The sequence below is a fragment of the Schistocerca serialis genome, chromosome 3 (genome assembly GCF_023864345.2).
Source record: "Schistocerca serialis cubense isolate TAMUIC-IGC-003099 chromosome 3, iqSchSeri2.2, whole genome shotgun sequence".
NCBI lineage: Eukaryota > Metazoa > Arthropoda > Insecta > Orthoptera > Acrididae > Schistocerca > Schistocerca serialis.
In genome coordinates, this window is record NC_064640.1 from 619428062 (window position 1) to 619452969 (window position 24908).

At 45.6% G+C, this 24908-nt stretch overlaps 1 protein-coding gene across 1 annotated transcript in view; it reads right to left on the reverse strand.

Moving 5' to 3' along the window:
- Window positions 1-24908, reverse strand: part of LOC126470505 (F-box/LRR-repeat protein 5-like) — a 121001-nt gene that overhangs the window by 5015 nt on the left and 91078 nt on the right. Inside the window, exons 4-5 of the mRNA XM_050098393.1 lie at window positions 11467-11587; window positions 4599-4763 (exon numbers count right to left, since the gene is read on the reverse strand). Coding sequence (XP_049954350.1) covers window positions 4599-4763; window positions 11467-11587 — 286 coding nt within the window. The remainder of the gene's footprint in view (window positions 1-4598; window positions 4764-11466; window positions 11588-24908) is intronic.

Below are 24908 nucleotides of genomic sequence, written 5' to 3' on the forward strand. Positions count from 1 at the left end.
GGGGTGGCAGAGGGGGAGCCAAGGGGGTGGCAGAGGGGGAGCCAAGGGGGGTGGCAGAGGGGGAGCCGAGGGGGGGCAGAGGGGGAGCCGAGGGGGTGGCAGAGGGGGAGCCGAGGGGTGGCAGAGGGGGAGCCGAGGGGGTGGCAGAGGGGGAGCGAGTGGGTGGCAGAGGGGGGGGGTGGCAGAGGGGGAGCCGAGTGGGTGTGGCAGAGGGGGGGGGGGGTGGCAGAGGGGGAGCCGAGGGGGGTGGCAGAGGGGGGGGGGTGGCAGTGGGGGAGCCGAGGGGGTGGCAGAGGGGGGGGGGTGGCAGAGGGGGAGCCGAGGGGGTGGCATAGGGGGAGCCGAGGGGGGTGGCAGAGGGGGGGTGGCAGAGGGGGAGCCGAGGGGGTGGCAGAGGGGGGGGGTGGCAGAGGGGGAGCCGAGGGGGTGGCAGAGGGGGGGGGTGGCAGAGGGGGAGCCGAGGGGGTGGCAGAGGGGGGGTGGCAGAGGGGAAGCCGAGGGGGGGGCAGAGGGGGGGGGTGGCAGAGGGGGAGCCGAGGGGGTGGCAGAGGGGGAGCCGAGGGGGGGCAGAGGGGGAGGCAGAGGGGGAGCCGAGGGGGTGGCAGAGGGGGAGCCGAGTGGGTGGCAGAGGGGGGGGGGGTGGCAGAGGGGGAGCCGAGGGGGTGGCAGAGGGGGGGGTGGCAGAGGGGGAGCCGAGGGGGTGGCAGTGGGGGGGGGTGGCAGAGAGGGAGCCGAGGGGGGGGCAGAGGGGGAGCCGGGGGGGGGAGCCGAGGGGGGGAGCCGAGGGGGGGAGCCGAGGGGGGGAGCCGAGGGGGGAGCCGAGGGGGGGGAGCCGAGGGGGGGAGCCGAGGGGGGAGCCGAGGGGGGGAGCCGAGGGGGGGAGCCGAGGGGGGGAGCCGAAGGGGGAGCCGAGGGGGGGAGCCGAGGGGGGAGCCGAGGGGGTGAGCCGAGGGGGTGAGCCGAGGGGGTGAGCCGAGGGGGTGAGCCGAGGGGGGGAGCCGAGGGGGGGAGCCGAAGGGGGAGCCGAGAGGGGGAGCCGAGAGGGGGAGCCGAGAGGGGGCAGAGGGGGGGGGCAGAGGGGGGGGGCAGAGGGGGGGACAGAAGGGGGCAGAGGGGGGGCAGAGGGGGGACAGAAGGGGGGCAGAGGGGGAGCCGAGAGGGGGCAGAAGGGGGGCAGAGGGGGAGCCGAGAGGGGGCAGAAGGGGGGCAGAGGGGGAGCCGAGGGGGGGCAGAGGGAGGGGTGGCAGAGGGGGGGTGGCAGAGGGGGGGGTGGCAGAGGGGGAGCCAAGGGGGTGGCAGAGGGGGAGCCGAGGGGGGGAGAGGGGGGGTGGCAGAGGGGGAGGCAGAGGGGGAGCCGAGGGGGTGGCAGAGGGGGAGGCAGAGGGGGAGCCGAGGGGGTGGCAGAGGGGGAGCCGAGTGGGTGGCAGAGGGGGGGGGGTGGCAGAGGGGGAGCCGAGGGGGTGGCAGAGGGGGGGGTGGCAGAGGGGGGGGTGGCAGAGGGGGAGCCGAGGGGGTGGCAGAGGGTTGGGGGTGGCAGAGAGGGGAGCCGTGGGGGGCAGAGGGGGGGTGGCAGAGGGGGTGGTGGCAGAGGGGGAGCCGAGGGGGGGCAGAGGGGGAGCCGAGTGGGAGTCGAGGGGGAGCCGAGTGGGAGTCGAGGGGGAGCCGAGTGGGAGTCGAGGGGGAGCCGAGTGGGAGTCGAGGGGGGGCAGAGGGGGAGTCGAGGGGGGGCAGAGGGGGAGTCGAGGGGGGGCAGAGGGGGAGTCGAGGGGGGGCAGAGGGGGAGCCGAGGGGGGGCAGAGGGGGAGCCGAGGGGGGGCAGAGGGGGAGCCGAGGGGGGGGGGACAGAGGGGGAGCCGAGAGGGGGCAGAGGGGGGGCAGAAGGGGGGCAGAGGGGGAGCCGAGGGGGGGCGGAGGGGGGGAGCCGAGGGGGGGCGGAGAGGGGGAGCCGAAGGGGGGCGGAGAGGGGGAGCCGAAGGGGGGCGGAGAGGGGGAGCCGAAGGGGGGCGGAGAGGGGGAGCCGAAGGGGGGCGGAGAGGGGGAGCCGAAGGGGGGCGGAGAGGGGGAGCCGAGGGGGGGCGGAGAGGGGGAGCCGAGGGGGGCGGAGAGGGGGAGCCGAGGGGGGGCGGAGAGGGGGAGCCGAGGGGCGGAGAGTGGGAGCCGAGGGGCGGAGAGTGGGAGCCGAGGGGCGGAGAGTGGGAGCCGAGGGGCGGAGAGTGGGAGCCGAGGGGCGGAGAGTGGGAGCCGAGGGGCGGAGAGTGGGAGCCGAGGGGCGGAGAGGGGGAGCCGAGGGGCGGAGAGGGGGAGCCGAGGGGCGGAGAGGGGGAGCCGAGGGGCGGAGAGGGGGAGCCGAGGGGCGGAGAGGGGGAGCCGAGGGGTGGGGAGAGGGGGAGGCAAGTGGGGAGAGGGGGAGGCAAGTGGGGAGAGGGGGAGGCAAGTGGGGAGAGGGGGAGACGAAAGGGGGGAGGGGGAGGCGAAAGGGGGGAGGGGGAGAGGAAAGGGGGGAGGGGAGAGGAAAGGGGGGAGGGGAGGCGAAAGGGGGGAGGGGGAGAGGAAAAGGGGGGAGGTGAGGCGAAAGGGGGGAGGGGGAGAGGAAAAGGGGGGAGGTGAGGCGAAAGGGGGGAGGGGGAGAGGAAAAGGGGGGAGGTGAGGCGAAAGGGGGAGGGTAGACGAAAGGGGGGAGGGGGAGGCAAGAGGGGTGAGAGGGGGAGACGAAAGGGGTGAGAGGGGGAGGCAAGGGGTGAGAGGGGGAGGCAAGGGGTGAGAGGGGGAGGCAAGGGGTGAGAGGGGGAGGCAAGGGGTGAGAGGGGGAGGCAAGGGGTGAGAGGGGGAGGCAAGGGGTGAGAGGGGGAGGCAAGGGGTGAGAGGGGGAGGCAAGGGGTGAGAGGGGGAGGCAAGGGGTGAGAGGGGGAGTCAAGGGGTGAGAGGGGGAGTCAAGGGGTGAGAGGGGGAGTCAAGGGGTGAGAGGGGGAGTCAAGGGGTGAGAGGGGGAGTCAAGGGGTGAGAGGGGGAGTCAAGGGGTGAGAGGGGGAGTCAAGGGGTGAGAGGGGGAGTCAAGGGGTGAGAGGGGGAGTCAAGGGGTGAGAGGGGGAGTCAAGGGGTGAGAGGGGGAGTCAAGGGGTGAGAGGGGGAGTCAAGGGGTGAGAGGGGGAGTCAAGGGGTGAGAGGGGGAGTCAAGGGGTGAGAGGGGGAGTCAAGGGGTGAGAGGGGGAGGCAAGGGGTGAGAGGGGGAGGCAAGGGGGGAGAGGGGGAGGCAAGGGGGGAGAGGGGGAGGCAAGGGGGGAGAGGGGGAGGCAAGGGGGGAGAGGGGGAGGCAAGGGGGGAGAGGGGGAGGCAAGGGGGGAGAGGGGGAGGCAAGGGGGGAGAGGGGGAGGCAAGGGGGGAGAGGGGGAGGCAAGGGGGGAGAGGGGGAGGCAAGGGGGGAGAGGGGGAGGCAAGGGGGGAGAGGGGGAGGCAAGGGGGGAGAGGGGGAGGCAAGGGGGGAGAGGGGGAGGCAAGGGGGGAGAGGGGGAGGCAAGGGGGGAGAGGGGGAGGCAAGGGGGGAGAGGGGGAGGCAAGGGGGGAGAGGGGGAGGCAAGGGGGGAGAGGGGGAGGCAAGGGGGGAGAGGGGGAGGCAAGGGGGGAGAGGGGGAGGCAAGGGGGGAGAGGGGGAGGCAAGGGGGGAGAGGGGGAGGCAAGGGGGGAGAGGGGGAGGCAAGGGGGGAGAGGGGGAGGCAAGGGGGGAGAGGGGGAGGCAAGGGGGGAGAGGGGGAGGCAAGGGGGGAGAGGGGGAGGCAAGGGGGGAGAGGGGGAGGCAAGGGGGGAGAGGGGGAGGCAAGGGGGGAGAGGGGGAGGCAATGGGGGAGAGGGGGTGGCAAGGGGGGAGAGGGGGAGGCAAGGGGGGAGAGGGGGAGGCATGGGGGGAGAGGGGGAGGCAAGGGGGGAGAGCGGGAGGCAAAGGGGTAGAATATTTGTTGGGTAGTGTTTCATCTTCAAATAAGTGCAGATAACAGATCTTTTACATGTCAGATGTTGCATTAGCTGAAACTTGTTTGTATGTGAATGAGTTATTTATGTTATTTATACAGCAGTGTAATGCTGATATTTGAAGAATAACTAATTGAAGGAAAGATAAGCACATGATTTGAGCCAGTAAATTTTTGATGAAAGTTGATTTTCACTGGGTGTGTTATCTTCTAAATTTCGTTTTTAAATATCAAGCTACTGATGACAATGTCACAGTACAGTTCCTTGTTGATACAAGGGATATTAATGTGGCTTTCATGTCTGTGAATGTTTTATGTATGTGCATAATTCCAAGTTGCCTAGTTAACCTCCTTGAATACAAAAAAGAGATTTTCAGATGCACACTTCTGTAACAGCTTTTTAAATGCAGATGAATTAAATGCAAATAGGAGAAAACAGCTGAATTTTCTAAGTTTACTAGAAAGGAACAAAAATTAAACAAATGCAATTGTCAAACAGAATTTGACAATTCAATTTCATGATTCCTTCGCTAAGTGTTAGGCAGTATTGAAGTGCTACCAAACAGAAAATTGCATTGAATTGTTGATGCGAAATTTATGTGGTGTCCATAAGAAATACAAATCTTTGATACGTACCCTCTAAATGCGAAGTATCCTGAAATACAAGTGTAGCTAAGATCTAAGGTCTCAAGATTAGGGCAGCTTAGCAGCATTAGTCTCACAAGATCATCTGTCAAGTTGACACCTGACATGCAAAGTACGACAACCCCATGTCCAATAGTTGGAAGATGGTTAAGAATACTGAAAGATAAAAATAAATATATAAAATACATAACATAATGATGTGTGTGATTTTACTTCATACAAAACTGCACACTAATGTTTACACTACAATAATGGACACTTTATTAAAATTTATAGTGCTGTTTTTCGTTCACCCACAGACTGGGCTAAAGAACAGTGATAAGACTTGAAAAACTGCATGAGAATTGCTAAATTTTTGAAAGTTAGGTTGAAACTTTTACACTCACTCACTTAAGAATATCTAGATCTGCCGCCATAATTGATGTGTATTTAAATATATGTAATCTGATACTACAAAAATGAGTGTTATAAATTGAAGTTCAGCAGAGGGAAACATAAACATATGTTGTTTCATTCAAGCTGCTGTAATTTATAGCAGCACTTGAGAAATGATTTTATAAAATACATCTGCCTAGAGTTCACTTCACTTCAGAGATGACAAAGTTATTGAAAATAAAAATCCATTTTCACAATTTTTTTTACTAAATAAATAAACAAGGAATTTTAGAATTTGGTAATATGTACATCATAATTTTTTGGGAATGGGGTATTTTATTTATTTGTACATTTCATAAACTAAAGTTTGGCATGTCTTCTTTGTGTTGTCATCCTGAAATTGGATGATCTGCAACTTGTTTCGCATTTTTATTTTATTTATTTATTTATTTATTTTTTTTAATTTTGACTTAGTCCCCACATTTCCTGCATGACTAATACTTGGGCTATTATCAGGCCCATCAGGTACATTTGAAATTACAAAAATATGGCAAGAACCAATCACATTAGTACAGTACTGCTCATAAATGTAAACACTTGTAATTGTGAATGCAACTGAAGGATTAACACCTTGACCTGCAAATGAAGGTGTTCATGGAGTATAAATGCAATGAAATCTTGCTGTGTCAATTTGCATCAAGTTCATGCCATATACTCTCTTTCCATCTTAACAATACGCTGTAAGGAGAGGATATGCCTTCCAAATAGCCAAGGAATCACTGTGAACTGATGCGGCAGGAAACCTGAGAATGTTTTCTTGGCATGTTATGCAATGGCTGCACTATCAGCCACTTCACAATTTGTTGGGGGATTACAATACTCTATGTAAGTTTTTCTTTTTCTCCCCCAATCAAGTTACAAACAGCTACACTCTGTGATCAAAAGTATCCAGACACATGGCTGAAAATGACTTACAAGTTCATGGCACCCTCCATTGGTAATGCTGGAATTCAATATGGTGTTGGCCCACTCTTAGTCTTGATGACGTCTTCCACTCTTGCAGGCATACATTCAATCAGGTGCTGGAAGGTTTCTTGGGGAATAGCAGCCCATTCTCCACAGAGTGCTGCACTGAGGAGAGGTACTGATGTCATCGGTGAGGCCTGGCATGAAGTCAGTGTTCCAAAACATCCCAAAGGTGTTCTATAGGTCAGGACTCTGTGCAGGCCAGTCCATTACAGTGATGTTATTGTCATGTAGCCACTCCGCCACATGCCGTGCATTATGAACAGGTGCTCGATCGCATTGAAAGATACAATCACCATCCTCGAATTGCTCTTCAACAGTGGGAAGCAAGAAAGTGCTTAAAACATCAATGTAGGCTTATGCTGTGATAGTGCCACACGAAACAACAAGGGCTGCAAGCCCCCTCCATGTTACATACAACTACACCATAACACCACTGCCTCCGAATTTTACTGTTGGCACTACAAACGCTGCCAGATGATGTTCACCGGGCATTCGCCATACCCACACCCTGCCATCGGATTGCCACATTGTGTACCATGATTCATCACTCCGTACAAAATTTTTCCACTGTTCAATTGTCCAATGTTTACGCTCCTTACATCAGGTGAGGCGTCATTTGGCATTTAATAGCATGATGTGTGGCTTATGAGCAGCCGCTTGACCACGAAATCCAAGTTTTTTCACCTCACGCCTAACTGCCACAGTACTTGAGGTGAATCCTGATGAAATTTGGGTTTCCTGCGTGATGGTCTGGATAGATGTCTGCCTGATACACATTACGACCCTCTTTAACTGTCGGCGGTCTCTGTCAGTGAACACACAAGGTCAGCCTGTACGATTTTGTGCTGAATGTGTCCCTTCACATTTCCATTTCACTATCACATGAGAAACAGTGCCCCATGGAATGTTTATGAGTGCTGTAATCTCGTGTTTAGATGTGTGACACAAGTGACACCTAATCACCTGGCCACATTCCAAGTCCATGATTTCCATAGAGTGCCCCACTCTGCTCTCTCACAATGTCTAATGACTACTGAGGTTGCTGGTATGGAGTACCTGGTATTAGGTGCCAGCACAATGCACCTACTAACATGAAAAATGCATGTTTTTGGGGGTGTAGAATGAAATCTGTATTAATAAAGAAACCGTAGAACCGTCACGTCTGTCTGAACACGTTAATCTCCAAATCTGCTACAAGAATTTTCACGGGGTTTTCACAGGTAACTCGAGCATAGCTGATCTAGCTCAGGCCCTGCTAAGTCACTGGAGGGAGTTGGCACACATCTGCACACACGTCACCTAATTCCCATAAATTCCATGGAAAGGGGCAGGGGGGGGGGGGGGGCGATGAGCTCTGATGCCACATTCAATCACATCCCAGGTGTGTTCAATCGGGTTCAGATCTGGTGAGTTGGGGGGGGGGGGGGGGTCGTCAGCACATCAATTGGAACTCATCACTGTGTTCCTTGGAGCATTCCATCCCACTCCTGGCCTTGTGACATGGCACATTATCTGGCTGAAAAATGCCAGTGCCATTAGGAAATATGATCATCACAAAGGGGTGTACATGGCTTGCAAGCAGTGTACGATACTCCTTGGCCATCATGGTGTCTGGCACGAGCTCCACTGGAGCCATGAATGCCTACATGAATGTACCCCAGAGTATAATTGAGCTGCCACCAACTTGTCTCTGTCCCACAACAGAGGTGTCAACAAACCATTCCCCTGGAAGACAATGGATTCACACCTTTCCACTGGCCTGATGTAGGTATCAGGAGTCACAGACCATACAATGCCCTGCCACTGTACCAACATCCAGTGCTGATGGTCATGTGTCCATCATTTCAGTCATAGTTGCCGATGTTGTGGGGTTAACATTGGCACATGCTTAGGTCACCAGCTGTGGAGGCACATCATTAGGAGCGTTCAGTGCACTGTGTGTTCAGACGCACTTATATTCCGCCCAGCATTAAAGACTGATGTTATTTCCACCATAGAATGCTGCCTGTCCTGTTTTATCCATCTGGCCATCCAACAACATTTGACATCTGTAATGAGGTGTGGCCACCTAGCCGCAAAATGTCTGGACATGGTTTTACTTTGGTTTTGCCATGTGTTGAAGAAACTCACCACAGCACCTTTGAATACCTGACAAGTTGTGCAGTTTCTGAACTGCTTTTTCTGAGCCCTCGGGCCATCACAAATCTGTCATTGGTCAAACGCAGATAAGATTCCCATTCTACACACGGACAGCATGTTCACAAATACTACATGCACTATGTGTGCACTTGACTAGCAGTCATTCCCTGCCAGGTGATGCTGTTATTGCCTGGACAGATCTATATTGATAGTAGGTCAGTTTCCAGAATGAGATTTTAACTCTGCAGCGGAGTGTGCGCTGATATGAAACTTCCTCATATCAGCGCACACTCCGCTGCAGAGTGAAAATCTTATTCTGGAAACATCCCCCAGGATGTGGCTAAGCCATGTCTCCACTATATCCTTTCTTTCAGGAGTGCTAGTTCTGCAAGGTTCGCAGGAGAGCTTCTGTAAAGTTTGGAAGGTAGGAGAAGAGATACTGGCAGAGGTAGGGCTGTGAGTACCGGACGTGAGTCGTGCTTCAGTAGCTCAGATGGTACAGCACTTGCCCGCGAAAGGCAAAGGTCCCGAGTTCGAGTCTCGGTCAGGCACACAGTTTTAATCTGTCAGGAAGTTTCAGTAGGTCAGTGTTTATAGTGTTCTGGCCAATCAGTGTACAAGCTTTAGTTCATCAAAATATGAAGATGGAAAAAAGATATAGTTTCAAATTTTATCCAAGATCAACTGCTCAGCTTACTAGTTCGGATGTTTAATCACCGTAGCGCAGTATACCAAAGAACCAATAGATGGCACTGACAGTGTTTTTTTAACTCAGTGACAGATGTATTTTCAGAAGTTTACATCAGTGGCAGAATTAAGCGCCATAATCTTAACTTTATGAGTGCAAACAGCGAATTTACTTGGCTAGGATGTACAGACTTATTTCACTCTGTATATTAAAAAATTAACAACATTGCTTTGCACCTTTAGATACATTTTATTTATATTCTTTGCTAGGAAGAAACAAATTTATTAAGTTTGCTTTGTGATTTGTGGACCTATTCATTAAATTCTGATTTCATTTTGCTTATATATAAAAAATGCCTAGGGAAACAGGTCTTTCTGAATACACCCGAACTGAGGTCTATGTGATCTCAAGAATCCAATGAAGATTGTGCTGTGAGACTTTCTGTGGCTCAAGAACATCAGGTTTTAACTTGCTATTTGGAAACTACTCCTACAGTGAGGTGTGACGTAGCTCTTCAGAGCAACATGCATTACATCACTCCTCAAGAAGCCTTCACTCACAGATGTTTGAAGTTAATTCTCTCCAACGTGACATCACAAAAGTGGAAATTCTGAGGGAAGATGGCACAGGTGAGCGAGTTTTTATATCCTGTATCCCACTTGTTCCTAACAGTTCACCATACGGCTTTAAGTGTTTACAATTCCCAGTGACCTTATGCAATGACCATAAACAAAGCACAAGGCCAGATGCTAAATTTTGTGAGCGTGGGTCTCAGTGTCAGTCGTTTTTCGCATGGCCGGCTCTATGTGGCTCTCTTCCATGTTAGTTGATGTGAACATTCTTTTTGTTCATGTCCCCAATCATACAAAGAAGCTTTACACATCAAAATAAATTCAACGCATGCAAATAAATATCCAGGTAAAGCCGGGTTCCTCAGCTAGTTTAGTAATATAGAAAACTCAGTGTTCATGCTGCCAAAATTGCACAGATTGAACAATCAGTTTTTGACAGTCTTCATCTTTCTACTAAGCAGTAACAGACACCAATGACATAATACATATATCACCATTGTAGTCGTCATCATCAGCAGAAATTCCAGTAGTCCCATATGGGAGGGATAACAGCAAATGTTACCACCAGTTCTATCATACCTGCTATCTGAAATAACCCTCCTTGAATTAAATCCAAAACACAGTCACATATACTGTGTAAAATTACCTGTATCTTCATGAAGGAGGGATATGCACTATAAATATAGATAATAACAGTATATCCTATTTGCAGAGAAGTACTCGCATCTTCTCGGAACAGGTCTATAGTACTAAAGGACTGATTTCGCGTAATTTCTGATGTAATATTTCTTCTTCTGTGTATTCCAAACGCCTGTGGAAAAATTTATGTAATGCATTTAATTTGCATCAGTGCTGTACACAATTAACTCTACATGTTATAGATTTTTTATGACCAAATCTTGTGCTGTTAAATGTATCTGTATTTGATTTCTACCCAAACGATATTAAACAGGCCACACCACATTACATAAAAATGCAGCCCTTTTTTACCATACCACAGGTCTATTTCATATCAAGAATTTGTATATACTGTACCTGTGGAAAAATACATTGCTTAAGGCTCAGTGAGAATGTGTATGCCATGATATCCCAATCCGCAATGTAAATGCCACACAGTTGTTTACATACACATTGACTGGTCTATTCTTAATTTTAGATGATATGGTTTCTCACTGTAGCACATGGAAAGTTATTCATTATTAGTGCTTTACAGTGTTATAAAACATAGCTGACAGTCAACAGCATCCCAAGATCCAACTGGGGGGAGTAAGAAAGGCTGACGGGTGGAGGGGGGGGGGGGGGGGGCGGAGTAGTTGACAAGTCATGTTACTTCATGATGGACTGTGGTCTAATTCTGAGCTTACATGACAAAAGTTTATTCGTGTACTTGCTACTACTCAGTATTGACTGCATGTTCTGCCTTTCTTCAAAACGAAACTCAATATGTCTGTGTGTGGCAGGGCAGCATATCAACTTTAGTTTGTAATGACTTTTTTGTATATAAAAAGAGGGGGGGGGGGGAGCAGTAAAATGAATAACACTATGTTTCAATACATGATTCTATTATTGGCATTAGTATACTATTAATGCAATGGCTAGTGGCGTAATTTCTCCTTCAATATGATGTAAAGAGCAGCAGTGAAGAGAATGTATTTCATTTTCAGAACACTGTCAATGAGTTGCAGCAGCAACAGTTTATTTTCTTGTAATGTATATTTTATATCAACTTCAGATATAATATTTAATTAACTGTTTTATAACTTTGGATGCATCTGAAGCAAACAAGTGAAATAATACCTGGTAAAAAACTCTGATCCTGCAAATAAATGACTTATCACACACTATGCACTATTGTGCTACCAAACATATCCTTCACAGTAACTATAAATATAATTATAGTACACGAAAGCAGTAGCATATCACACACTTTCAAGACACACTTTAACTATTCACTTTGGATGCCTGAAAGTGTTCATTTACTTGATCCAAAACAACTACTGAGAATCTGAATAAAGCAGATAATGAGGAAATATGAGAAGTAACTACAAGAACACACCCATGAATCACATAGAACTCCATTTCATCATCACAGAGCTGCCTTTCTGCTGGATGTGTATGATAACATGGAAGCCGTCCAGATTCAACATCACGGTGTGCTTCTTTAAACTCCCATAGGCCTGGAAATGGGACAGAACAGCTAAAATATGCGTATAAAATTTGTTTCTGGAATACAATGTTGTCCTAATGCATTCGAATGGATGAAAAGAAATTGGGAAGCATTTAAGTTATCTCCAGTCCCATACTCTATTATTTATTACAAAGTAATTTATTCATATGAGGTTCCCATCCAACTGATAGATTAGTGTTCAAGGTCCATTCACTGGTATGGTTTGAATATGCTGCAAATTTTACTTACAAGTTTGGCCCTGTGAATGCAAAATGCTACTATGATCTACCAAATGGCGTCCAAACGAAACTAGAGATGATTCAGTTTTTTTTTTTCTTAACACGATACATTATGATGAATCTCAAAGTAATGGATAGAATAAATAAAGATCATAAATGACACATGAACTGCTACTAAATGAGAAAGTTCTATGATGGCCAAATCACAATACTGCATGAAAAGGGTAGTCTATAAACACGAGAACAATGAGAAATCATAGTCAATTATTCAAGGTTAGGTTTCCACAACTTTCATAAAGAAAATTCCCCTCAGCTAGCACAATTACAGTTGGTCTTTATCCTCTATGGCATTAATCATACACAGAAGCACCAAAAAAACTGGTATAGACATGTTCATTTAAATACAGAGATATGTAAACAGGCAGAATACAGCGATGTGGTTGGCAATGCCTATATAACACAACAAGTGTCTGGCGCAGTTGTTAGATCAGTTACTGCTGCTACAATGTCATTTCACGAGTGTATCAGGAATATGAGGAATCCGGTAAAACACCAAATCTCTGACATCACTGCAGCCAGAAATAGATCCTGCAAGAACGGGACCAATGACGACTGAAGAGAATCATTCAAAATTACAGAAGTGCAACCCTTTCGTAAACTGATGCAGGTTTCAATTTTGCACCAACAACAATTGCGTGTGCAAACCATTCAATGAAACATCGGCGATATGGGCTTTCAGAGATGAAGGCCCACTCGTGTGCCATTGATGACTGCACAACACAAAGCTTTATGCCTCGCCTGGCACCGTCAACCCCGACATTGGACAGTTGATGGCTGGAAACATATTGCCTGGTCCGACGAGTCTCATTTCAAATTGTATGTAACTGATTGACGTGTACGGGTATGGAAACAACCTCATAAATCCATGGACCCTGCATGTCAGCAGGGGACTGTTCAAGCTGGTGGAGGCTCTGTAATGGTGTGGGGTGTGTGCAGTTGGAGTGATATGGGACCCCTGATATGTCTAGATATGAATTCAACAGGTGACACTTACGTAAGCATCCTGTCTGATCACCTGGATTTTGGAGTTTGGATGACAAATACGAGAATGGAATTTCTTGCTGGAGCAACTGTATAGCAGAGTTCATCAGTCATAGTTAGTGCAGATTGGTGGCAAGCCAGTATCTAGGCACCCCATTACCAGATACTTCCAATGGGTGAGAGATCTGGAGAGCGTAATGACCACATAAACAGTCTAACACTAGCTTGGTGGGTCAAGGCAGCAGTCTGCCAGACTTGGGCAATTCTAGAAGGACACTGTGACACCCCACACGTCCAGAATTGCTACAGAATGGCTCCAACAACACTCTTCCGAGTTTGAACACTACAGCTGGCCACCAAACTCCCCAGACATGAACATTATTGAGCATATCTAGGATGCTTTGCAACGTACTGTTCATAAGATATCTCCATCCCCTCATACTTTATGGATTTATGGACAGCAGGATTCATGGTGCGAATTCCCTTCAGCACTACTTCAGACATTAGTCTGAGTCCATGCCACGTCGTGTTGCAACACTTCTGTGTACTCATGGCTGCCCTACACGATGTTAGGCAGATGTACCAGTTTCTTTGGCTCTTCCGTGTAGTTTAACCACACAAAATAATTTTATTAATCACTTAAGGACAAACTCCATAAATAAATACTTCTGCCCCCAAAATATGAAGCTATTATGTACTGACTACAATATCTTGCACTATCATACACAATACTCACAATTTTGGATAACAGTGTGATATACCAGATACTATACTTGGACAAAACAATCAGAAAATTAGTCAAGTGAGCCCTATATAATTTAGAGAGAGAGAGAGAGAGAGAGAGAGAGAGAGAGAGAGAGAGGGAGAGAGGGAGAGAGGGGGGGGGGGAGGAGAGTTGTCTAACACAGCTTTGTGTACAATTCTCCTTATTTAAGTATGTAATTAGACTCTTGAATGATATGGGTTATTGTTCAACTATTAGAATTTGGTGCTTGTTTTCATTCTGACATGACAAAAGGTGATGTAATGTTTATACTTCAATTAAAATAACTTTGCAATTGATACTTCAGCAAGTCAAGTGGGATCAAGTGCAAGCTATCCACAATTCATTCTCAGGCTCCATGTATTCATTGTGTTGCCCATTTTGTAGGTATATGACAAGCATGGGTAGTTACAGGTAGAGGGGTAAGAGTGACACGTCAATGCTGTACACAAGCTGGCACCACTGACACGTATCAGTCACAAAGCAAACTTATTTTATGCATGCTATAATTTACTACAATCTGTGGAATGGCGACTCATCGATGTAACACACAATGTGAGCCAACAAATGGACTGAGGACTTTCGTGTTTCATAATTGTTGATATAAAGAGGCACAAAGAAATTAAAGACATCGGCTGCCAGTGGGCATTGATTTGTATCAATAGGGCAAGTTGAAAATTTGTGCCGGACTGGGATTCAAACCTGGGTCTGCTGTTTACTAGGCAGGTATGCTGACCATTACACCATCTGGACAGTATCGTCACCACAGCTGCATTGACTAGCATAGTATGGTCCCCATCAGATCCAAATTCTCAACTTATACGACACACTATGATGTAGCACCCCTGCTCATTAGCCTCATTGGATGCACTATCTCACTGATTACCATAAGAGTTCAAGCTTGTTGTGCACCTGCACTGGAGAGATCACTGGCCGTCATCACCTTAATTATACATGTAGTGTCTGTCTTTCGGACATAGTTATAGAGATTTAGTTTCTGGATTTTTTGAACAACATGCTAAAAGTAAAGATATTAGATGTGGTTGCTATAATCAGGAACATTGGAAAGTTTGTTACAGGATTCCAATCGAAAGGTGAATGTACACAGGTAAAAAAAGAAAAGAGAGATCAGCACTTTGCAGACAGCAATTCTGTTCATCAGTTTAACTTCTGTTAGAACAATTTTCAACAAACTGACAAAAATGGAATAACTTACAAAATAAAATGACAGTGCCACTGGAAAACACATGATATTAATTTCCCCAAGCACAGCAATTGGCAGTTATGTACAATACCAAAACAATGTAATGTATTTTCATGGGTAGACTTTTTCCACAGGTGTATTATCCGACAATACTCTAAGTGTGATTCTTTCCAGCAATTCATAAACAGGATTTAGAATGATACCTTAATTCTTATACAACAGGAAACTGCAGCTGATGATGTTTGAAACATCCAGCCTAAAACAAAAAATTGCCTTATAAATATTAAAACCATTTGTAATCACAGCAACAATTTCCACAAAGCCATTGGCATGATGATAATTCTGGAAGGTTTGAAAATTATTGTGTTGTTATCCACCTCTGAAGGCTCACGGGGCCTGTTAGACACTATACTCTTCTCTGAGGATTGAACTGGCAACCTTCTCCAAGACCTTCACAATAGATGTTTCAGTATATCTATATTTTGCAAGCCACTGAACCATCGTTGGCAGAGGATACTTGGTACATATATTTGTAACTATCTGTCCTACTCCATTTATATATTAAGAGGGAAAAATAGTTTTATATGTATATACCTCAGTAGGTGCCTTGATCTTTCTTTTCTACTCTCATTGTTCCAAATTGAGACATACAGTGGAGCCACTAGGACTGTTGCATAGTCTTCCCTGAGTAGTAGTTCTCTGAGTGTTTCCACATGAGAACAGTGTCACTTTCTTCCCTAGATTCCAAATTAACATTGCCTAATCATCTCTGTTACACTGGCGTCTTGTACACTGTCTCTTTTACAGAGGCACTGCCTTTTCCAGAATCCTCTCCACAAATATGTCTTCCATTTGTCTTTACTATTATATGTTTTAAACAGTTCATTCCATTACACAGGGTGGTCAGAAACAGTTTGAAAAGCTTGCAAGGGTGTTGCAGGTAGGCTGTGCTGAGGAATAATTGTTAAGAAAAGAAACTCAATACACTGTGCCATTTTGCAGGGCATTGTATGCACAAATTCAAGCAGCCCACCAGAGATGGTGTCACTGAACATGTTCTTAATTTCGATTCCTAAAACCAAACAAGAGAGTGATACAAAAATTGGACAAGGGACAGTAGTAAGGATTGAACTCTAGCCAAAGGCTGAGCAGTCTTGTGCACTATCCATCCTCATGCACTATCATCTACGCTATGAGAACAACTGACACTAACTGTATTTGGCAAGCCACTTTAATTTGTAAAGACACTGGTTTGAATGGCTAACTTCTGTGCTAATTAATTCTGAAACAGTTCAATGTACCAATTTTTTTTCTGAACAATTATTTCTCAGTACAACCTACTACTCTGCAACATACATTGCTTCGTAGTAAACTGAGGTGACAAAAGTCATGGGATAGTGATATGCAGATATTCAGATGATGGTAGGATCACAAACACAAGGTATAAAAGGGCAGTACATTGGTGGAGCTGTCAAATTAACAGACTCTGAACACGGAATGGTAGTTGGAGCCAGACACATGGGGCATTCCACTTTGGAAACCATTAGGGAATTCAATATTCTGAGAACTACAGTGTCAAGATTGTGCCGAGAATACCAAATACCTCTCACCACAGACAATGCAGTGGCCGGTGGCCTTCACTTAATGACTGGGAGCAGAGAAATCGATGTGGGCCTTACAACACATGTATTCGTTACCACACTGCAGTAAAATTTGGCATTAATGGGCTCTGGCAGCAGACAACTGGTGTGAGTACTTTTGCTAACAGCATGACATTGACTGCAGTGCCTCTCTTGGGCTTGTGACCACATCGGTTGGACCCTAGATGATTGGAAAACTGTGGCCCGGTCAGATGAGCCCCGATTTGAGTTTGTAAGAGTTGATAAGTTGTGAGTGTGGCACAGACTCTACGGAGCAATGGAGTCAAGTCAACTAGGCACTATGCAAGCTGGTGTAGTCTCTATTTACATGGGATGTACTGGGTCCTCTCAACCAACCGAACCAATCGTTGACTGGAAATGGTTATGTTTGGCTGCTTGGAGACCATTTGCAGCTATTCATGGACTTTGTGTTAGCAAACAGTGGTGGAATTTTTATGGATGACAATGTGCCATGTCACTGGGCTGCAATTGTTCACGATTCATTTGAAGAACATTCTGGACAATTCAAGTGAATGATTTGACCATCCTGGCCACCCTCAGCAACGAACATGAATCCCACTGAATATTTATCGGACATAACTGCGTGGTCAGTTTGTGCACAGCTCCCCACACTGGCAACACCTTCACAATTAGAGACAGCTATAGAGGCAGCATCACTCAATATTTCTGCAGGGGACTTCCAACAACTTGCTGAGTCCATGCCACATAAAGTTGCTACACTACATTGGGAAAAATGAGGTCCAACATGATATTATGAGGCATACCTAAGTGTTTTACCCCTAGATATTTAAGAAATATGACAGACCCTATAATTTTACCCCTGATTTTGTAATGGATACTACTGGGTTCTTTTATCTTTTTGTGGTTATTATTTTGCAATTGGAAACTGCAACGCATGATCCCACGATATACTGAGGAAGGCTGCCATCAAAGAGTAGGGCAGGCTTCAGCAGTAATGTATTGAGCATTTTGTGCACAGAATGCCTAAGAAGGCACAAGCGTATTCAATGCATACTGTGGAGCATTATGGTACTGAATGTTACCCAACAGCAATTTTTGATCCCACAGATGCGTACTTCTGAACAAAATGCCTTTATTTTAATTGTTGTTTTGTTTTTATTTCACAGTATTTTCTTATTTTCACAAGACTTATTTTCGTTTACTCCTTCCCCTGAATGTAAGGCAGATATGAGGGTAGTACACTTGTAGTCATATCACACTTCCTTGGGGGCACGCTATGTTACTTTCACTTTTGTTGAACACTCACTGGCAAGTGTAATCTATTGTGTTTTATCAGCCAAACCTGTTCCAGCATAGGCATCAAACTACGTGTCCTTCATGAACATAATACCTTGCTTCTGAAAAGTGTTCGACACTGTACCATATTGTTAATATGGTAACTGTGATACTTGTGTAAAATATCCTTACAAATATATTAGACTCTTCTTTCTCAATATTCTTTTGACAACAAATGGAAATCACTACTCACAGCTACCTGTTTAATAGAGGTAGAAGGAAACCTGCATTCTCAGCACAGTTCACTACATTCTGCTGTCTATCCAATCGTAAATGGGACACTCTGGCCTGTGTACCTTGTTCAGTTGCCTGCTGAACTGATGTACAGGCAGTGACATCATTGGAACCTTCTGCCTTGTGGTTACCTGTGGTCAACAACAGAACTACACAAGGCCTTTTTCGAGGCAACTGGGAGCCTTACGTCAACCCCGACAGTATATGCTACCACCTCAACAAGCTCAACTTAGCCTCTAGGTATCTATTATGAGTAATATTGCAAAACTTCCAGCACCATGGTGTGCAAAGAAGGTGGACAAGAGGAACATCTGGAACAGGATCTTGATCAATGGCACTGTCATATATCTAGAGTAAACCATGGAAACATGCACATTGAGAAAATGAGTAGTACACCTAATGTTCCATTAAGACATTCTACTGAGAATGTGAATGAATGACGCGAGAGAACTGTTGCTTCCCAATGAGTCAACGTGCTACAGAACTTTCTCAGTTAACATTTGATGTAGTGTTATCAAGCAGCCAACTTATTAGGTACTGTCTGCATGATAGTGTCAAAAATTAACTTGGGTAGGGACTAAGTATATTGACAGATGAAGCTTGGGTGGGATCCAAACAAACACTCACTGCCATGTTGGAGGTTCTCATTTGGTAAATCAGCAACCATTCGGGTAACTCCATCACATGGGCAGCCGCCACTGCCCCCGCACACCCCAGCATTAAAAGAATGACATGATGCCATCAAGACCGACCACCAGGAGGTGAAACCAGTGCCTGCAGAGGGTGCTGCCAACAAGGAACCTGCTCACATCCACGTGCCACGGAAATAGTTCCAACAGTATGCTGCCACAGGTTTCTACATAAGCTGTCGTCAGGACAGCACAAGTCTGTTAAGCTTCAAGAGCCTCTCCTGGTCCAAGCAATGTGTGCTACTCATCCCATTAAACAGGACTGCTCTTCAAGTCCATTGTTAGGGACAAATGCAACTGTCAGAAGCCACCTTTCTTTCTTCCTACAGACTCTCATGTCTGCTGATACTCAGGAATGTTAGCTTCTACAGCAGCACAGTGTGTTCATCATTAGTGACATTATTCAGAATTGGATGTTCCAGCTGTCGGCCCCAAACTCAAGTACTATATGGTTGAACCTAACCCAGAACTCAGACTTACAGGCCACGAACTTTTCATCCAGGCACTGATCATTGCTGAACTTAGTGTCTAGTAAGTGCTCATTCTCAACTTGGCTCCAGGTAGTGTTTAGTGCCAAAGGGAGCATACTGTCTGTGTTTTCTCTGTAAACTTAATCTCCAAAAAGTGATCTCTGAGCTTAGTGCCAGATTGACCTTACTGTGATCCACTGTTTCTTTACTATCTGTGCCAGTACTTTTGTACCTATTGTGTTGCTCTTGTTATTGTGTTCTTGGCCTTTATTTTCATACCATCGAAGCAGATGTTTTTATTCATTAAATTTATTATATCCTTGATATTGCTTTCCTGTTTCATGGAGCATGACACTACGCTCAAGACACAACACTCGTCCTTATAGCCATGATTTCCACTCTGTGACTTCTTTCACTTGAAGAAAAGGCTTTTTAAAACATATCTTCTTAAAAATTTCAAAAAATACAGGAAAAGTCAATGTGGATATCGATAACATCTCATTCCACCATATAAGCACTCCTGCTTATATGCCATCCATAAAACAAAGCATTTCTCAAGAAATTTTACATTCAGGCACATCTACATCCATTTTACAACCAAGATAACTCCATATGAATCTTTCCTCTATCATAATGCGAAATAAAGCATCTACGGCATAATTTTGAGTACCAGGGAACATCTGTGTGTCTGTCTATGAAGCATTCTTTAATAACCTTTCCAAGATAATTTCTGCTATGGAGCTTTCACTACATGGTTTAACAGGACACACTGGTGCAGACAACTTCCTTTGCATGAGGAAGTAACATACCAACAAAACAGTTTGACAATAATGAAATTTACCAAATACTTAATTCAGTTTGAATATTATATATTCTTGTCACTGTGCGAGCAAGAGAAGCAGGCAGGCAGGCATGCAGGGGCAGCATAATACTGTATGGATCTGATGCACTGTCACAAGTGGGAGCAACGATTATTTATGACCTTGTTATTAAGTTTTACATTTTATTTAGTTATGGAAGGTGAGACTCCCAGTTCACACATTAATATTATTCTATCTGATTTGTAGCATTTTTTTAAAAAAAAATGGCATGCTTTTTGGGGTGTCTGCTTACACAAAACTTTAGCCAGGCCAACAGAACTGTGTTTAACTGAACAGTATAGTGCCTGTACACACTTGTGAAAGTTGAGTGTCTGAGTGTATCTCAACTCTGAAACATGAGAAGGAACTTTTAAGAACATCAAACATCTGATTTGGCAAAAGCAGATACATCATCCAAGAACCACACTCAAGTTGAACAGGTCAGTGGTACCCAGTGTCTTGTAAATTAAATATATTAAAAATTAACTGTAGTATTACTGAATTTTAGTTACTGCTACCACTAACCACTTTCCCCAAGATGTCTGCCTGTTTGTAATATTAGCACTATAATTACTACTTTCTTCACTGGTTGCATCATTCGCTCACCTTCTTGGTGAAAACTGCCAAGAACAAAATCACGTGTGTGCTATTTTAGTAACTTCTAATTTAATTGTAGTTTTCTGTGCTGATTTTGTAGTTCTTAAACCCATTTTTCTCTGTGTTTCCCATCCTTAACTGTACTTTATTGCAGAGGGTTAAATGTTTTAAAAATCATCACTATCTCATCCATATTTCCTCACAATCATCACTATCTCATCCATATTTCCTCACAATGAATACTCTGCTTCCCACTGCTCTGTAACCTCAGAAAATCTTCACCTCACAATCAACAATGCTTCAGCGTCATGAGCAAGAACCACAACAGCACGCAGAAACCCTGGCAGAGATAGACAGCCTCCACCAAACAGCCCAACAGAATGTGTCACAGCTGGTACTAGCTCTCATTCCAATATCCAATCTTTATCTGCACATTATGAAGAACTTAGTCTCCTCTCCCACCAATTTAATAATCAAATAACTTTCCTCTCTGAAATGTGGCTCAGACCACACACTTTCTCTGCATCTTTTCACCTCCCAGGGTATATATTTCTTGCCGCCCCTGGTAGCTGAGTGGTCAGCGCGACAGAATGTCATACCTAACGGCCCGGGTTTGATTCCCGGCTGGGTCAGAGATCTTCTCCGCTCAGGGACTGGGTGTTGTGTTGTCCTTATCATCATTTCATCCCCATTGACATGCAAGTCGCCGAAGCGGCATCAACTCGAAAGACTTGCACCAGGCGAACAGTCTACCTGATGGGAAGCCCTAGCCACCTGGCATTTCCATATATTTTTTATGATGGACGGATCAAACAAACAAGATGGAGGTGTTGGGGCATATGTACGAACTGATCTCAGACCCAAAGTCTTAAGCACATTAAACCCTACTGAAGAAAGACAGGCCTGAATTCATGTTCATTGAAATAATTGAAGTGCTTAGCTTGTGTCATCTACAAGCCACCAATAATCAGCTGAAGGATCACCTTCCAGTTGAAATTACAGGCCGTCAGTACAGTGTCAATACAAACACACCATCATAATGAGAGACATGAACATAGATTTGTTGAGAGAGACACAGTTAACTTAAGAAGCTTGTTTAGTTGCAACAACATGAACATGTTTTATTGGAACTTACACACCATATGGTACACAGTCACAAACTTATAGGTGTGATCACAACGAAAAAGATTGACAGAGTAACAGATACAGGCCAAACCTTGGCTCCAGGCCTCTCAGCACACGGTATAATATTCATGACCTACTCTGTGCAATTCCCAAAGCTGAAATTGCATGATATAATGTGTAGGAACATTAAACATATGGATTGTGACACTAACAGCCTGCTGCCCACATACCTCACGGCATCAAATAATCAGAGTGCCCAAAATTGATGGTAAAATTCATGAACTTAATAATAAACTCACTGTTCTACATAAAAAACCGGCACTATGCACAATCTGTGTAAGAAAACCTCCTGCTCCATGGTTGACAACAGAATTATGCCAAATAATGAACAATAGGGATGCTGCTCATAGACGTTTCAAGGAAAATCCAAAACCCGAACATTCCGAAGAATATAGTAGGCTACAAAAGAGGTAAGGCAACCAGTCTGCAATGCCAACATCAGGAGAGCTTGTTTCTTTGTATGCAGCAATATGACACCTGCGACCCTGTGGAAGAACCTCCACAGCTTGGGGGTTGGAAAGACAAAAATAAAACTATCTGTCAGGTCTCTGTTAATGAAGTAAATGAATTTTTCTTTGCACTAGTCAACTTCCATGTGGCAAGGAACTATTGCCCACAAGGGTCTCCTACCTACATACCTAATCACAATACTTTCCACCAAGACCACATAACAATACAAATGACAAGAAAAGCAACAATGAGAATTTCTTCTGAAGCAATAGGTAATGACGGTATTAGCATAATCATGATCAAGAACATAGCCAATAGCTTAACATCTGTTTTAACATACATATTTAATTTTTCTCTCATGAATGGAATACATCCCACTTCATGGAAAAGAAGCATTGTCACACCTATTCCTAAGATAGAAAACCCGTAATCACATTGTGAATACTGGTCAATCAACATGTTACCTACTGTTTCCAGAGCTCTGGGATATATTGTCCGTGAACAAGAATTCCACGATCAACCGCCATTCAGCATGATGACATCCCAAAGCCATATCAGAAAGCAGTGAATAACTGGAGTGTAATTTCAGATGAGCATTTAAACTGGACAGAGAATACTGTCACCATATGAAAGACGACTTGCCTCTATGCAATCGAAATGTTTCTGAACATGTTTTCACAGGACATGAAATAGAAACTCATGCAATCACTCATTCTACTGAACCTCCACTGCTGTGATGTAATTTGACATGGTACAAGTAGTGAAAGCACAAGACAGTTAAGGCTAATCATGAATGCTTGTGTGCATTACATCTGTATCATTTTTTGATATGACGATGTCAGCACATCATAAACTCAGTTAGGGTGGTTGTGGACATGTTATGTGACTATCATACGCTATGTCTACTTCACTGGCTCCTCAGTGTGAAAGCACCCTAGTATCTCGCCTCAGAGATTAAACATCTTTCATTCAATCATAAATATAAACACAAGGTCTCACCTATCTAGTATCCTAGATATGCCAATTCATAAAACAAAAACACTGGCAAACTCTTTCACTGTCACTGCTGTTCACCTCTGGAACAAGCTGCCCTGTTCACCTCTGGAACAAGCTGCCCTGCACTCTTAGTGCAATTAAATGTCCTGCTAATGCCTGGTTAGGTGCAAGAGGGGGCCTGATGGCCCTAATCTTGCCAGGTTAAATGAATGGATAAATAAATGAGACAAGAACGTCCGTACAGTACATGGCAAAAAATCTGACAGCAACACTTTTATAGACATAGATAAATGAAGAAATCACAATAAAAAATAGCCCATAATACTCCTTAATACAATGAGATTGATGCAGAATCGTCAAATATCAATTTTATTTTGAGATGACAAACTGATGGGACTGGAGAATATTACAGCACATAAATTTTATCCAAGGTGTTAAAAATTATTGTATTTGTAGATATCTGCTCAGTTTAGTTAGTTATATTGTTGATGTGACATCACACAGCACAATGGTCTTCGTAGAAGTCAGCTGATGCAAAATCTCTCATTGTTCTGGTGAAAAACTTACTAAAACATGTTCCCTATATGAGAACTCTAGGACACATGGACATATGAAAATGAATGTAAATAACTATTTTGAGTTTGGATATGGAGAAAATTTCTTCAAATATAGTCAAAGTGGGAAGACCAAAATGTTTATCATAAGATAAGTGCTAAAAAAGAAGATAACATTTTAAGATGCTACCTGTTAGAAAGGGGTGTTATTCTCTTAATTATTACTAAACAAATAAATGCTAATCACCCTTTAATTCAAGTTGAGTGACAAACCAATGGCATTTTCTTATATTTGTTTTTCCATAGCTCTGCAATAAAATTGTGCAATTTACTTAGGAAGGCAGTATTATCAGAAATAAGATATTACAAATAGTGAACAACTTAAAATCCTGTAACCAACACCATCAATAAGAATTAGGATAAATTGCAACTTAACACTGAGCAGCAGACCCACACATCTAAAAGAACATTTACAAGGAAACTAAGCTATAAGACAAACTCTACCTTCAGAGATGGAAACACAACCACCTGCGAATGTCCCCCCCCCCCCCCCCCCCCCGCACACACACACACACAAGAAGAAGAAAAAGGAAGGACAATGCAAATGTACTGGGGAAAGGGGAGGGGGCAAGCGAATTGTGTTCTTTGCCTGTGTTTCAACTATCTTTCAGCAGGCCCTGAAAACAGAAATATTCTGAAATATTCTCGTAAGGTACCCCTCCCCCTCAACAGCATTATTCCTCTGTCCACCCAAACTATGCAGTATCTTTGCCCATACCCACTCCACACTTTTTCCCAACCCCCTTGCACCAAAGCTCATATCCCTGTAACAGACCCAGAAGCAAGACCTGTCCCACACCTCCACTGATTAGCACCTACTACTCCAAGTCCTGTCACAAATATCACCCATGCCATTAAAGGAAGGGCCACCTGTGAAAGCATTCATGTGGTCTACCACTTAGCTGCCAACACTGAGGCATTCCCACGGGCAAGCACACTAACAAGCCATCTCTCTGTATCACCCAGTTGCTGAGCGTGCCATTCAAAACAGTGTGCAGGACTTCAATGACTGCTTTACAACCTGTGCCATCC